The 14,662-nt window shown below is 37.3% G+C and overlaps 1 protein-coding gene and 1 non-coding gene across 2 annotated transcripts in view; one reads left to right on the forward strand and one right to left on the reverse strand.

Moving 5' to 3' along the window:
* Smp_173700 (Structural maintenance of chromosome 3 (Chondroitin sulfate proteoglycan 6) (chromosome-associated polypeptide) (hCAP) (Bamacan) (Basement membrane-associated chondroitin proteoglycan), putative) overlaps window positions 1–14,662 on the forward strand; it is a gene marked incomplete at both ends in the record, with an annotated part of 35,048 nt that overhangs the window by 19,150 nt on the left and 1,236 nt on the right. The window contains 6 exons of the mRNA XM_018799475.1: window positions 103–342; window positions 3,565–3,740; window positions 5,137–5,326; window positions 6,983–7,039; window positions 8,245–8,508; window positions 11,073–11,755. Of these exons, the coding sequence (XP_018646623.1) occupies window positions 103–342; window positions 3,565–3,740; window positions 5,137–5,326; window positions 6,983–7,039; window positions 8,245–8,508; window positions 11,073–11,755 (1,610 nt within the window). The remainder of the gene's footprint in view (window positions 1–102; window positions 343–3,564; window positions 3,741–5,136; window positions 5,327–6,982; window positions 7,040–8,244; window positions 8,509–11,072; window positions 11,756–14,662) is intronic.
* Smp_tRNA_01158_Pseudo_GTG.1.1 lies at window positions 6,219–6,289 on the reverse strand. The gene has a single exon. It is a non-coding gene (tRNA).

Raw genomic sequence — 14,662 nt, forward strand, 5'->3', positions numbered from 1 at the left:
TTTAATTTCAATGTTTCAATTCACTCAAAAAATATTGATAATTTTTTTCTTCTTTAAAGAATGAATGTATTCATTTACGTGCTGTATTAAAAGCATTAACAGATGAAGTTAAACAAGCTGAAGAACGTGTCAAATCAACAGGACCATCAAATGTTGAACGTCAAAAATTTGAAAAACAATTAGAAAAACTTGAACATTTAACACAACAAAAATGTTCAATTGCAATGAAAAAGCGTGAAGAATTAGAAATTTTAAAAAATAAATTATTAAATTTTGGTTCAGATCGATTAGCCACTGTACGAAATCGTCTTGATGTGATGGAAAAGAAGATCAAAGACGTAAGTTTCATTATGAATGTTCTTGTTATGACTTTATTCAACTGAATTCATCTCAAACTGGTAGCTTAAAACGTACAGAATAATATGAATTGGTGTTAGATAGATCCAGAATATTCCTCGAAAAAAGTCCAAAGGGGTCCTGAAAACGCTAGGAAACATTTTAACCAATCAGCACTAAATAGAAGTTTTTCAGAAATATCTATGAAGTGAGAAGTCACGTGTTGCCTTTCTGATTGAATGACTACCTATCGTGCTATTATGTTTAGTAGGGTTTCAGAAGTCCAAGGCTATCTAAAATTCTGCAGATATCCTCAACTTTCTATACATAAAATACTCTTGGAGTGAAGCATTCTTTTCACACTTCACACCTTTTCTCTCATGTTCAAGTTGTAAAGATTTTAGTCTGAGGTTATAAGAAGAGTTTAGGAAACTAATTCAAGAGTTCAGTCGAAAGATTTATCAATTGGTACATGAGGTTGCTGATTAGTTTCTTCCCAAATTATGGAAATCATTTGTTTTTGGAGTCATAACCGTTTATACTCATCGAAGAAAAATTATCACAGTCTTTCTAATCCGAAAGGTAGAATTCTTTGTTTTCCAATTAACAATAGGTAAACAAAATAGAGAATTGATAGTGTTATATTTCGAACTTAGACTCTTAATATGTCGCGTATAACTTGAGCACTTGAACGCTAGAACCCCCCCTGAAGTCGCAAAATGAGAAGACAGAAGGCTATTAAGTAGGTATGTTATTCCAAATAGTGTCAAATAGATTACAAAAATCTCATGTATTTATAGTTTTTTGGCTGATAGTAAATCATCATTTCGGACAGCCAATAGGCACATAGGGGGGTCTTCTTATTCGTCCAATAGGGGAGCTACATGTCGGCATTCTAGAATGTCCCTCTGGCGATGATTGGATGGAGTGTCTTCGGCTCTTTCTGGGCTTCTTGAGGCTTCTATGAGTTTGCCAATGAGCCATCCTTACAGATAGTGAACAGGATGACTTCAATTTTTTCTGGGATTGTATGAGTGCCTTCCACACTACACAACGTTTCTTTTCAATGAAACTGAATTAATCTTGAATAAAGAATTTAATCTATTCAAACAGTTGTTATAAGACTGATCAAAAAGCCTTTATTAAAATATTTATTTTCAGTATTGCATGATTGAGTTTTCACTTTCAAAGTCTCACAATTGTTACTAAACACTGTTCTGCTTCATTTTTTCGAAATGCATGATGATGGCTGGTGTAGCAGTATGTTAGAGGAAAGCTAAGAGTGGACAAAACCAAGACATGACATTAATCCATAAAGAATAACTATGGAACATAGCCATATAAGTAGGTGCAGACTACTTGGTTAACGTTCTTATGATTATTGTAACTAATGATCAGAGACTTTAGGTGGCGTGACTCAAAATCATTTTACATATTTGTTAGGTTTTTATGTTGCATCATCTGAAACTGATCTAACTCCATTTGACAATTTGAAAGTAATTCATGAATCTGTTAACAACTCGATGAGAAAATCATCTTACTTTTGTTACACACAGTAGTACATCCAGTCACTCTGCGACCTGAAAATTGCTTTACTTTTATTTTGCCATCTAAGAAGATCTCAAGTAACTGGCATCCTTGTCAACATACTGCTGGTTGGTCATTATGATAATTTGCAGTGTCTATTTGACAATTCATATGCATTTACATACCTTGTAACGTTCTTGATCTGTCCAGCCACTAGTCTTAGCTTAACATGCGAGGAAAGGGAGAGTTGTCTCAATCTAGTTTACGGATGTGAGGCGTTATGTTCCTTAGCATAACCTTGAAACTTGTACTTATGCTTCAGTTTGTATGTGAGATTAAAAATTATCCCACTACTGACCTAATTGGTTGGCAAACGAAGAAAGAAGACAATTTAGTTGGAATAGTATATCCGATTTGTTACTAATTCAACCAACTCTTAAAGGTGCTTGAATTAACTGGACTACAACGCACCAAGACTGAGAAGAATACAATTCTATCTAAACTGGAATATTAAAGTAGACAAATGTTTAAATCAGAAGGGGTTTTGTGGATATTTCAGTATTTTCATGGTTGAAATCATTAGTCAATTGAAGCTACAAACAAGTCTGTTGTAGAGATATCAACTCACTAAAGACAATTGGTGAACGGTTGCTCAAACATCGTGGATTGGTTGAAGTTAGACATTAACACCGTTGGATATCGGTTCAGTGGTCTATCACTTAAGAGCTCTGGCGCGAGACTGGTAGGTCCTGGGTTCGAATCTCGCGAGTGTGGGATCGTGGATGCGCACTGCCACTGAGGAGTCCCATGATAGGACGAAACGGCCATCCAGTGCTTCCAGGTTTTCCATGGTGGTCTAGCTTCAATTGACTCATGATTTCAACTATGAAAATGTTTAAATGACTGTAATTTTGAAATAGAAGAGAATATAACCAGTAATTTTCGCATTAAATATATTGTTGGGGATGTTAAATCCCCAGAACTTACTTGGTAAATGACTTATTTTTGTAATTTTATTTCTGAAAATTTGAATTTCCTTGTTTTTGCGTCAAAAGCGCTCCTTTCACCATCGAGTCGTATTTCCCACTTGGAAATATCCTAAACGCTATTGGTTCATTGTATCTTTTTAGTATGCTATTTCGTCAGGCTTCCCAAGGACAATTGTATACTGTATAAATGCGTTCCTATTGTGCTTGCTTGTACTTCGGCTGCTTACGGAATATCTTTTTCCCCTACTTCGTCTTAAACTCCTCACTCTAGTCAGCGGGGCCTGGGACAACGAATTAGATAAGATGGTGGTTGGAGGTGGTCAACAGGAAACCCTGGATCCGGGTTTCGTTCTACTTGGCACTCGTCAGCAAGGTGTACCTATAATCTTGAAGGGACTGGCGCTCCCTGACGGATTCGATCCCGTGTCACTCAGCTTCACAGTCAGAGACGTTACCACTGAGCTATTGGGGCCGCGACCGACTTGACACGCATGACATTGATCACCACCCAGTGATCAATCAATTGTGACAACGGATTAGAATAGCCTATCGTGTCACTGTGTCATTGACCTTCGTTCGTTTACCGGGGAAAATCGTAATTCGCAACAAGCATATCACATATCTTATCATTTCATAACAAAATCTAACTTATTTGATTGTTTTGTTTTCTTTCTTACTTACTTATAGACCAATGATGAATTAACTAAATTAGAAGTTAGTTTAAAAACTGCTACACGTAATCAACAAAAATCTATTGAAAAATTAAAGAATATGGAAATGGAAGCAGAATTATTAAAAACAAAATTAATGGATATTGATAATAAATTAAAACAACTTGAAGAAGATGCACGAGCATGTATGATAGATTATCAAAAAATTCAAGATGAAGTAAGTTTGTGAAAGGGGATGGTTCTTGAATGCCGTTGTGGAGGTAGGAGGTATGACAACTTGAATCGATGCATAAATGTACCAGTTAACTTTGGAATCCATTATCATGTTACAATTGAATAACTTCAATGATTTAAACGGTCTTTAGCGGTTCTCATACAGTTAGTAGGTAGTTTGTTTATGAAGTATCATGAATAAAGAGTTAGAAAAGAGAAGAACAAAAGAAGTGGGTTGACGACACAGCAAGTTCTCACATAATGCACTTACATTTATTAAGTAAAAGTAATCGACAATGATCAGAAATAACACAAACATCAGATGAAGGCAAATTGGAAATCGAAACTAAAAGCAGATGGTTTAACTTGCTATTGGTCACATCTGCGAACACCCTCCTCTCTCTCTCTCCAGTGTGTTAGAAACATAGTATTCAAAGTACTGAATAAATACTAGTGTTTGTTTTATGTTCTGTACACCGTCCGTATGCTTATCGTGTTGTATAGATAATCTACCCTGTCCTATGTATTATTATTTGATAAATTCAATAAATTATGTAACCTGATTATCCTAGATTTAGCTTAAAATTAAACACACAACTGTTTCATAAAACCCAGAAAGTCAGTTTCTCTTTGTTAAATGTGATTTTAGTAACTTAGTCTGTAGTCAACAAGAGATCCTGCTCGGCCTAGGTTTCGTGCTAATTGAGGCTCGTCAGCAAGTCGTACTTGTAATTTGGACGGAACGAATATTCTTTGTACGATTCGAATTGGTATCAGTAAATAAACTAAGATTTTGACAGGTTACAAAATAAAATAGAACTGATTGATTACTGAATAGTAATGAATATCATATTTGACTAGTCTTTTAGTGACTTGGTAAACATGATATTGGTCACTATTTAGTAATCAGTCAGTTATACTTACTTAACCTGTTTAAGTTTATTTATTTATTTGAACACATAAACATTGTTACAGGGTGGCATCAAATACGCGCCACAAAATAACAATGAGTCCAGTAGCAGTTATCATTGGTTTGTGTGAGGGCTGTGATACTACCCAGGTGCCTAAACTGAAGCAGGTGGTTTTCTTAGGGGATCACACCCGTAGCTTTTGACCTAAAGATCTGATGCACAAGGCAGTGGAGCATCGTAAGGAGATGCAGGCCCATGGTAGCCGGTGACCAACGATTGGTTCATATGCCATTTGTTCCTTCAGGGTGCTGGAGCCCATGTGCACCATTGGTTTGGAATCAGGATTTTCCAACTCCTCTAGGTGGGGACCCTCCGTGTCCACCATCGTAGTACATGACATATATGATGCATCTCTGTTCAAATTGCTTTACCATATTAGCACTTATATTAATTACTTACTAATTGTGAGATTATTATTATTAATAATAGGTTGAAGAATTACAAAAACTTAAAGAAAAATGTCAAACTGAATTAACTGAAGCAGAAAATACTTTAGCAACAATACAAAAAGCTGAAAATTCATCTCGTCGTTTAATTAGTCAATTTGAAAGTGAATTAACTCAAGCTACAACAAATGCTCGTCATTGGGAACGTGAACTTAGAGGTCTTCGTTTACATCGTATTGACGATGATGATGATGATGAAGAAGAAGAAGAAGAGGAGAAAGAAAAAGACGGATCAGAGGTTGTAATGGAAGAGGAAAATGTAAAAGTATCATCTCAAGATGTTTCCCAATCAGTCGTTGGTGATTTGAATAATCAAAAATCACCAACATTAAAACTGAATGAACAACAACGAATCAATAGAAAATCTAATAATAAATCTAAGAATCTTCCGAAATTCACAGACGAGGAATTGCAAAGTAAATAATGATTGATTTATTTACTTACTTACTTAAGCCTGTTACCCCTCGTCGGGGAGCATAGACCGCTCACCAGCATTCTCTATCCAACTCTATCCTGAGCCTTCCTTTCCAGTTCTTTCCAGTTGCTATTCATCCTTTTCATATCTGCTTCTATTTCCCGTCGTAATGTGTTCTTTGGCCTTCCTCTTTTCCGCTTCCCTTCCGGATTCCAAGTTAAGGATTGCCTCGTGATACATTTTGGTGATTTCCTTAATGTATGTCCTATCCAATTCCAACGTCTTTTTCTAATTCGCTCTTCAGCTGGAAGTTAGTTTGTTCTCTCCTATAAAACGCTGTTGCTGATATTATCCGGCCAGTAAATGTTGAGTATTTTGCGTAGACAAAATGATTGATTTAATTCCAGTTAATGATCTACTATAACTCATCATTGTCATTAAAATTGATTACCTCACTATGTTGTATATTCACAGTTCATTTATAATCTTGGTAAATTCCCCTTATTCAGTGAATGTTCTTCACTGAATGCATCAACTTGACATATTTCTAGTGCATTTAAGGTTCTAAGGTGGTTGGAGATAGTCGATTTAGGTTTCGTGACATTTGACACTTGTCAATGAAGTGTATCCAGGGTTTTGAGGTAACTGATACTCTTTATAGGATTTGAACCCATGCGACTCAGTTTCACAGCCTTATGCGTTACCACTGAGCCATCCGAGTCGCAATCTATTGCCTGTATGACTAATAAATCTACAATTGACTCATAACTAAGTGATAATTAGTGTCATTTCATGACTACCAACTAACACGATGTCTAGGTTAACCCAAAGGATTAGCTTCCAACTATCTCCAACGGTCTAACATCTCAACATAATATATACCTTGTCTGGTAAATTAGATTAGTGACCACATAACGAGTTTATCGATTAAAATCCGGTCATCAGTAAAGGAATCAGACAAGCGTGAAATTGGGCACACACTACTCAGTCAGTGACCAGTTAATGACACTCAATAAAATGCATTTCATAAATTAGAACAATGCGAAGTGTGTACATAATGTAAAACACACTCATTTATTTCGATTATTTTGTGGCGCCTTATGTCTCAAATTTCTCCATGTAGTTCATATATATATGCACACATTTCACAAATTGAAAATAACAAAAGTGTCTATTCCATCTAAGTCTGTGTATATGGCGAAGAGCCCCCAAATGCCCTGGTACGGCCGAGAGTGGGGAGAGTCCGCTCTCCCTCTCGAAATGCTCTCATATGGCCACGCGAATATATAGCCTCTGCCAAGTAAGTCCTACTCACTGCCGTCTCGTGGCGGGGGTGTTGTTTACTGAATTGAGAGGACGAAGAGCGAATGTCCGGCGCTTTAACCGGGTTGGTGGACAAGGCGAGTCCACCTAGGGGAGTTGGAAAACCCTCATTCCAAACCAATGGTGCACATGGACTGGCTCCAGGATCGTGAATGAACAAATGGCGTATGAACCAATTGTTGGTCACCGGCTACCATGAGACTGCATCTCCTCACGTTGCTCCACTGCCTTGTGCATCAGATCTTTAGATCAAAGGCTCCGTTTGTGGCCCCCTAAGAAAACCACCTGCTTCAGTTTGGGCACGTCGGCAGTATTACAGCCCTCATACAAATCGAATGAGATTTGTGCGTCGCATATATATCTGGTGCTTCCTTGTACCAATATTTATGTGTTTAAATAAATAAATAAAATATGGCGAAGAATTTAGTAATCAATAAACTTTCAACAACGTCATATGACATGAAGATTTTACTGGCTAAGTTCCACAGTCAAGTACATTGATTCAAATGGAATAAGAAGACTCGTTGTACTGCGTTAGGATATACTTGTCAAAATGTTGATAATACTTGATAATGACTGTGGTAGCTTGTTTCGTATTCCAGGTATTCTTCAACTGTAGGAATGTTGCTTTTGCTTTGTAAATTCGTGCCTTCATATCTGCATCGGACTGTACTTATTTATCAACTATGTTGCTCAGGTAAGTTAAGGCTTCCACCTCCTCGAGAGCTTCACCATCCATCGTATTTGATCTGATTGCTGATCTCTGTTTTTTGGGACCTGGCTCTTTCCCTTGTGTATGCTGAGGCTTACTACTACACTGGCTGTCTTCATCTGAATTCGTTTTTGTGAATACGATATCTGTGTTAAGTCATTTGTGGAATCTAAATCATCTAGTTGCATCTAAGATGTCTACCATATTTCTTGCTTTTTCCTAGATGTAAGGGTTTTCATAATCCAGTCAACAGTTAACCGAAAGAGAAAAAATAACAGTAGGTAATCTTGTCTGACTCATATGTGAACTTTCCTTCGTGCAAAATTTTACAGTTTAATTCCTCTTAGTAGTTTAGAATATTGGTGATGGTCTTCTCCGGTACTCCGTAGTGCCACATACTTTTTCTGATTTCTCATTATCAAAGAAGTTGATGTATATTGGTGAGTTCCATTCAGTCGACTGTTCAGCAATGACCCATAGTATCATAAATCTTTCGGTACACGATCTTCCATTCAGGGAATTAATTGTATGGAGCAACTGTACAGCTTCATCATTACTATTATTAAAAACGACCAATCTTCATTCATCTTATCATTGATTTCTTATCAGATATCTTCTTTTTTTGTTTCTAAATTTGGTAGATCTTCATGCTGATCTAAATGAAATGAAACATTTAGAAGAGCGTATCACTGCAATGGCACCAAATATGGCATCTATAGAAGAATATCGTCGTAAAGCAGAAAATTATTTAACACGTGTTAGTGAATTAAATCATATCACTAATATATTAAGTGAACAACGTAAATATATGGAAGATGCTAAATCAAAAAGATTAAGTGAATTCCTTGATGGTTTTCATGCTATTACAAATAAATTAAAAGAAATGTATCAAATGATTACACAAGGTTCGTGTTTGTTTGTTCTTTTGTTGTTGTTGATGGTGTTCCATTCAACTACTAGTGATTTTAATATTACCGATCCAAATTAGAAAACCATTAAAAACCTGAAAGTACTGAAGGAGACTGTTTCTTTCTGGTATTGGACTCCTCACTAGTGCCAACCCATGGCCCCGCAACCGGGGTTCGAACCCAGGACCAACTGTCTTGCATTTGAATCCTTAACATCAAGACCACCGAGCCAGAATCTTATGATGTGCAAGTCTAGATTCAATGTATCCACGACATTGTGTAACCATCTTCCATGTTTTTTCTCGCTACGAAACTACCCCTGAATATACGGTGGGAAAGTTTCTTGAACGGACCATGGAGAGATCTCGTTAATTCGAAAATCCGCACAATTACCAAATGATTGTTCTGTTCTCTTAGACACTGAGGAACTAATATGTCTGTCATATAGTAAGATAAAGTGTGAAATTATTTCCACGTAAATCTAATCAGTGGTCTAAATGATGAGCATTTATCATAAGATTTGATGGTCCTGAATCTCAATCTCGTGTGAAATCACAGAGTGGTACACTGCTGAGCGGATAACACATTTAATATTCATTCAGAAAATTGCATGTTTAAGCCCCACTCCACCTATTCTGGTTTAGATGACCGAATAGTGTCGCCAACCTTTAAACTTAAAGTTATGGCTGAAACCCAGATAGTTATATCCCCTTATTTCTGCCTATTATCATTTCATCTTTGATTTTTCATTAAATTATACTGAAGAGTTTTTTAAATATCATCTGACTCGTATTGCTGGGCACATAGCTTATGATGATACCTCATCTGTATTCTTAGAGTCCATACTGCATATTTTTTCTCAGCTCCACCTTATCATCAAACCATATGTTTTTATATCCTGACGAAATCTCAGCACAGATTCAAAAGGCTCGTTTGGCTTTTGCCAACTTACGTCACTTATGGCGAAGACGAGATGTCCGTCTATTGATTAAGGGTCGAATATACTGCGCAGTAGTTAGCTCTGTTCTACTTTACAGCTGCGAAACGTGGTCATTAAGAGTAGAAGATACTCGTAGGTTATTAGTATTTGACCACAGATGCCTTAGGAATATTGCTCGCATCTACTGGGATCATCAGGTAAGTAATAGTGAGATTAGACGCAGTATATTAGGGGACGATGGTAAATCAGTTGATGAGGTGATGAATCTTCATCGATTGAGATGGTTGAGCCCCGTGCTACGTATGCCTGAATACCGATTACCACGACACGCAATGCTGACTAGTATCGGGGATGGTTGGAAGAAAGTTAGTGGCGGCCAAACCAAAACGTGGCATCAATCCTTCAAGTCATTAACTTCTGGTGTGAGCCATGTCGGTAGATGCAGACTACCTGGTTGGGGTCTGTGTGACTATCGTAACCAATGATTGGAGACTCCAGGTGACATGGCTCAGAATCGATCACAATGGCGTAGGTGTATACACTCTTTATCTTCCCTTAAACTTTGAGGTTAAAATTGCTTCATATCTGTCTTTCTTCCTGTATTATATCCTTATATACAACCTTTTTTGTATATATTACTACCACTAAATTAACTACTTCTATGAATTCGGTGTTCATCTTTTTGTGCTAATAAGTGAGGTTTGGCAACTTGGACCTATGCATATATGTGCCTGGTTTTACGTTGTAGCTGACTGACTGCGAAGTTAAGTTCTTAGTGAGACTTTGGAACCACTGACCATGATCATTACTGGAACTTGTGATCTCTGCATCGGAAATCGCGTAAATACCATCCAGCACTAAGCTTATTATCCATACACCTATTCTCTGAAACTTGTTGGTGACATTATCGAAAAATACTTTCATGAATTTCTTGTTAAATTCTTTCAACCACGTAACATATAAACATAATACTATATCATGACACAAATCATTTAAACATCAACGGTAATTACATTGTGTTAGTTGTTTATCACCAAGTTTATTGTTTTGTCTTGTTTTTGACATCCCAAATACCCTGGTACGGCTGAGAGTGTGGAGAGTACGCTCTCATATGGCCACGCATATATAGCCTCTGACAGCGAAATCCTACTCACTACCTTCTCGTGGCAGGGATGTTGTTTACGAACTTGAGAGGACAAAAAGAGAATGTCCGGCGCTCCAACCAAGTTGGTGGACACGGAAGGTCCACATAGGGGAGTTGGAAAACCCTGATTACAAACCAGTGGTGCACATGGGCTGGCTCCAGGATCCTGAAGGAACAAACTGTGTATGAATCAATCGTTGGTCACCAGCTACCATGGGACTGCATCTCTTCACGATGCTCCAGTGCCTTGTGGATCAGACCTTTAAGTCAAAGGCTCCGGGTGTGGTCCCCACCTGCTTCGGTCTGGGTACCACCTGGGCAGCCCTCACACAAAACAAATGAGATTTGTGCGGCGCATATATATCTGGTGCCCCTTTGTACCAATATTTATGTGTTTAAATAAATAAATGATTAAAACATTGATTAATTATGTATTTCATATTTCTTTCATTGTATGAAAACCAAAACACAAAATAGGCGGTGATGCAGAACTAGAATTAATCGATTCCTTAGATCCATTCTCTGAAGGTATTGTTTTCAGTGTACGTCCCCCTAAAAAATCTTGGAAAAATATTGCCAACTTATCAGGAGGTGAAAAAACATTATCAAGTTTAGCCTTAGTCTTTGCATTACATCATTATAAACCAACTCCATTATATGTCATGGATGAAATTGATGCAGCATTAGATTTTAAAAATGTTTCAATTGTTGGTAATTATTTAAAAGAACGTACAAAAAATGCCCAATTTATAGTGATCTCATTAAGAAATAATATGTTTGAATTATCAGATCGTTTAATTGGTATATATAAAACATATAATATAACAAAAACTATAACATTAGATCCATTACCATTAATGGAACATTTACGTAGTTTAGTGATACGTGTTGCTACAGTGAATGGTCATGAAAAAGAGATGACATCGTTAACATTACCACTCCTATCCTCACCACCACCACCACCACCACAGCAACAACAACAACAACCAATGATAATGAATTCACCAATGAAAATAATGAATTATTCAAATCATGATCCTGTTGTTTTAAAATCAAATATGACAGAGATTATTCTTGTTAATGATGAAGATAATCATGATAATATACAAACAAGGTTAACAATAAATGAGGGAATAGAAAATCAAGAAATATTGTTTACAGTAAGTTGGGGTTTTATTTTGTGTGTGTGTGTGTATACCTTTTGAATTATGTATATGTTTTAAAGTTTTGGCCCCCAAATGCCCTGGTACGGCCGAGAGTGGGGAGAGTCCGCTCTCCCTCTCGAAATGCTCTCACATGGCCAGCGAATATATAGCCTCTACCAGGGAAGTCCTACTCACTGCCTTCTCGTGTCGTGGGTGTTGTTTACGAAATTGAGAGGACGAAAAGCGAATGTCCAGCAGGAGCATTAACCGGGTTGGTGGACAAGGCGAGTCCACCTAGGGGAGTTGGAAAACCCTCATTCCAAACCAATGGTGCACATGGGCTGGCTCCAGGATCGTGAATGAACAAATGGCGTATGAACCAATTGTTGGTCACCGGCTACCATGAGACTGCATCTCCTCACGTTGCTCCACTGCCTTGTGGATCACATCTTTAGATCAAAGGCTCCGTTTGTGGCCCCCTAAGAAAACCACCTGCTTCAGTTTGGGCACGTCGGCAGTATTACAGCCCTCATACAAATCGAATGAGATTTGTGCGTCGCATATATATCTGGTGCTTCCTTGTACCAATATTTATGTGTTTAAATAATAATAAATAATTTAAGGTTTTGAGAAAATTCTACAGATGGAAAAGAATGTTGGGATGATCCAGAACGTCTGGATACCAACCCTGAATCTCCCAAAAAATGGGGGAGGTGTTGGGGGCGATCCTGAAAATTTCTCGCAATAGACATGACAAGCTCAGGAAAACAATAAGAAGCATTTTATCCAATCAGCGTTTGATTTGAAGTTTTGCTAGAAATGTCACGAAAATGAAAAGTCACATGTAGAGGTTCTGATTGGCTGATTACTACACTGCTACCCAAGGACTTTTAAAAAACTGTTCATAAAGGAACCTTTGGAGTAAAGTGCTTCTTGCATATTTTACGCTTTTTCTCTCGTGTTCAAGTCGCTGTGTAGTTCTAGCTTGGGGGTTACGAGACCAGCTTAGGATCCGAGTATAGGGTTCAATCAACATGACTTAACAAAAGAGCAATTGATTTCTACTTGAAGTTTGTGCTGATGATATCGTTCAAAATAATAATGAAGGCTACACGACCAAACCATCCAGCTTTAAAGAACAAAACTTCATCAAAATGTTTGACTAAATGGTTATAGGTATTGAAGTGTTCAATTCAATATTGACAAGTCGTATGTTATTTATTTCAGTTAATCAGTTATAAATAACATAGAACATTCCAGATATGTTCATCGGTTCAAATTCTCACATTAAACATCATCACAACTAGATAACGAGGTAGTAGTGTGGCGTGGTCTACTTACATCCACATAAGTAGTATACGACGATGGTCAGACATAGAATGTATTTCGGCAGAAGACCGATAAGGAACGAACAGAAATGAAGCGCGATCGGTACGAAAATGCATGAACAATAATAATCAGAGAAGACAGACTGATATTTGTAAAAGGAACAGTGAATATTGAGACAAATGATTGTTATTTTGCCAATTAACTGTTCATTGTATGGTTATCAGGATTTAGTGAAATAGTCTGTAATTTGTGCTTAAATACATTCGATTGTCCCCACCCGTGTTTTGTTCACTACAGTAGGAAGTAGTAATTGTACCAGTGATACTAGTCCTGCTTCGGTTTGGGCACCTGGGCATTATCACAGCCCTTACACAAATTAGTGATAACTACTACTGGCGCATATTTATTTGGTACCCCATTTTACCAATGTTTCTGTGATCAAATTAATAAATAGTGAACATTAGATCATAGAAGATCAGAAGTAAAATAAAGTGTGAATGTATCTATGCTATTGTAATTGATTCTGAGCCTGCCTCAACTCACAAAGATAATTGATATTACAAAATTGGTTATGAAGGGTGGGAGTGACCAAATCAAAGCATGATATTCGTCCCACGAAGTCATATAGGTAGATATAGACTATCTAGTTGAGGTTCACATGATAACCGTTGTCAGTTTTTGGAAACTTCGCTTTTCAGTTCTTAGAATCGTTCACAATAACACAGATATATTCACTCTTCATATTCCTCTTGTTCTTGAATTCCCAGTATTCTGTTTTGTCCTTTCAAAGACTGTTTTTAGTGTTTAGTCATCTCCATTATCACTGCTACTAACATTACTCCGATGTTATCTATTATACATTTTGTTGATTTCATCCCGTGCTAATGAGGTTTGGCAACTTCCGTCAACACATACTTGTGTTATACTCTACGTTGTTGATGAATGATTAATGTAAACATTTATCTATGCTGATCTAGTGTGATAGCTTGAATTCATACACATATGTACCAATTTCTACATTGCATAAGACTTACTGATTTGAGGCATGTTACCCAGAATCTTTAACCCATTAATAACGAAAATCGCACATACATCGAACAGTCACTTCCAACACAACTAAGTCTAAAATTCAGTAACTTCATGGACTTATAAAAATGTAATCATGGTTTAACCTCTTGTAGTTAGTTAGTTATCTTTCAACCCCAGAATGCCCTGGTACGGCCGAGGGTAGGGAGAATCCACTCTCGCTCTTTAAATGCTCTTACATGACCACACGGATACAGCCATTGAAAAGGAAGTCCTGCTCACTCCGTTATCGCGGGGGGAGATGAGACCGTTGTTTCACTGTCTTGTGGATTAGACATTCAAGTCAAAGGCTCCGGATGCGGTCCTCCTAAGAAAACCACCTACTTCGGTTTGAGCGCCCAGCTAGTATCCAAGCTCACACGCAAATCAAGTGACTTGTGTGATGGATATGTAGTCTGTGCCCCTTTGTACCAATATTTTTATGTTCAAATAAATAGATAAAATACATTATAGAAGGGGTTTTGTGGAGATTTAGTATTTATTATAGTTGAAAGCGTGAGTCAATTG

The sequence above is a fragment of the Schistosoma mansoni genome (genome assembly GCF_000237925.1).
Source record: "Schistosoma mansoni, WGS project CABG00000000 data, supercontig 0148, strain Puerto Rico, whole genome shotgun sequence".
Lineage (NCBI taxonomy): Eukaryota > Metazoa > Platyhelminthes > Trematoda > Strigeidida > Schistosomatidae > Schistosoma > Schistosoma mansoni.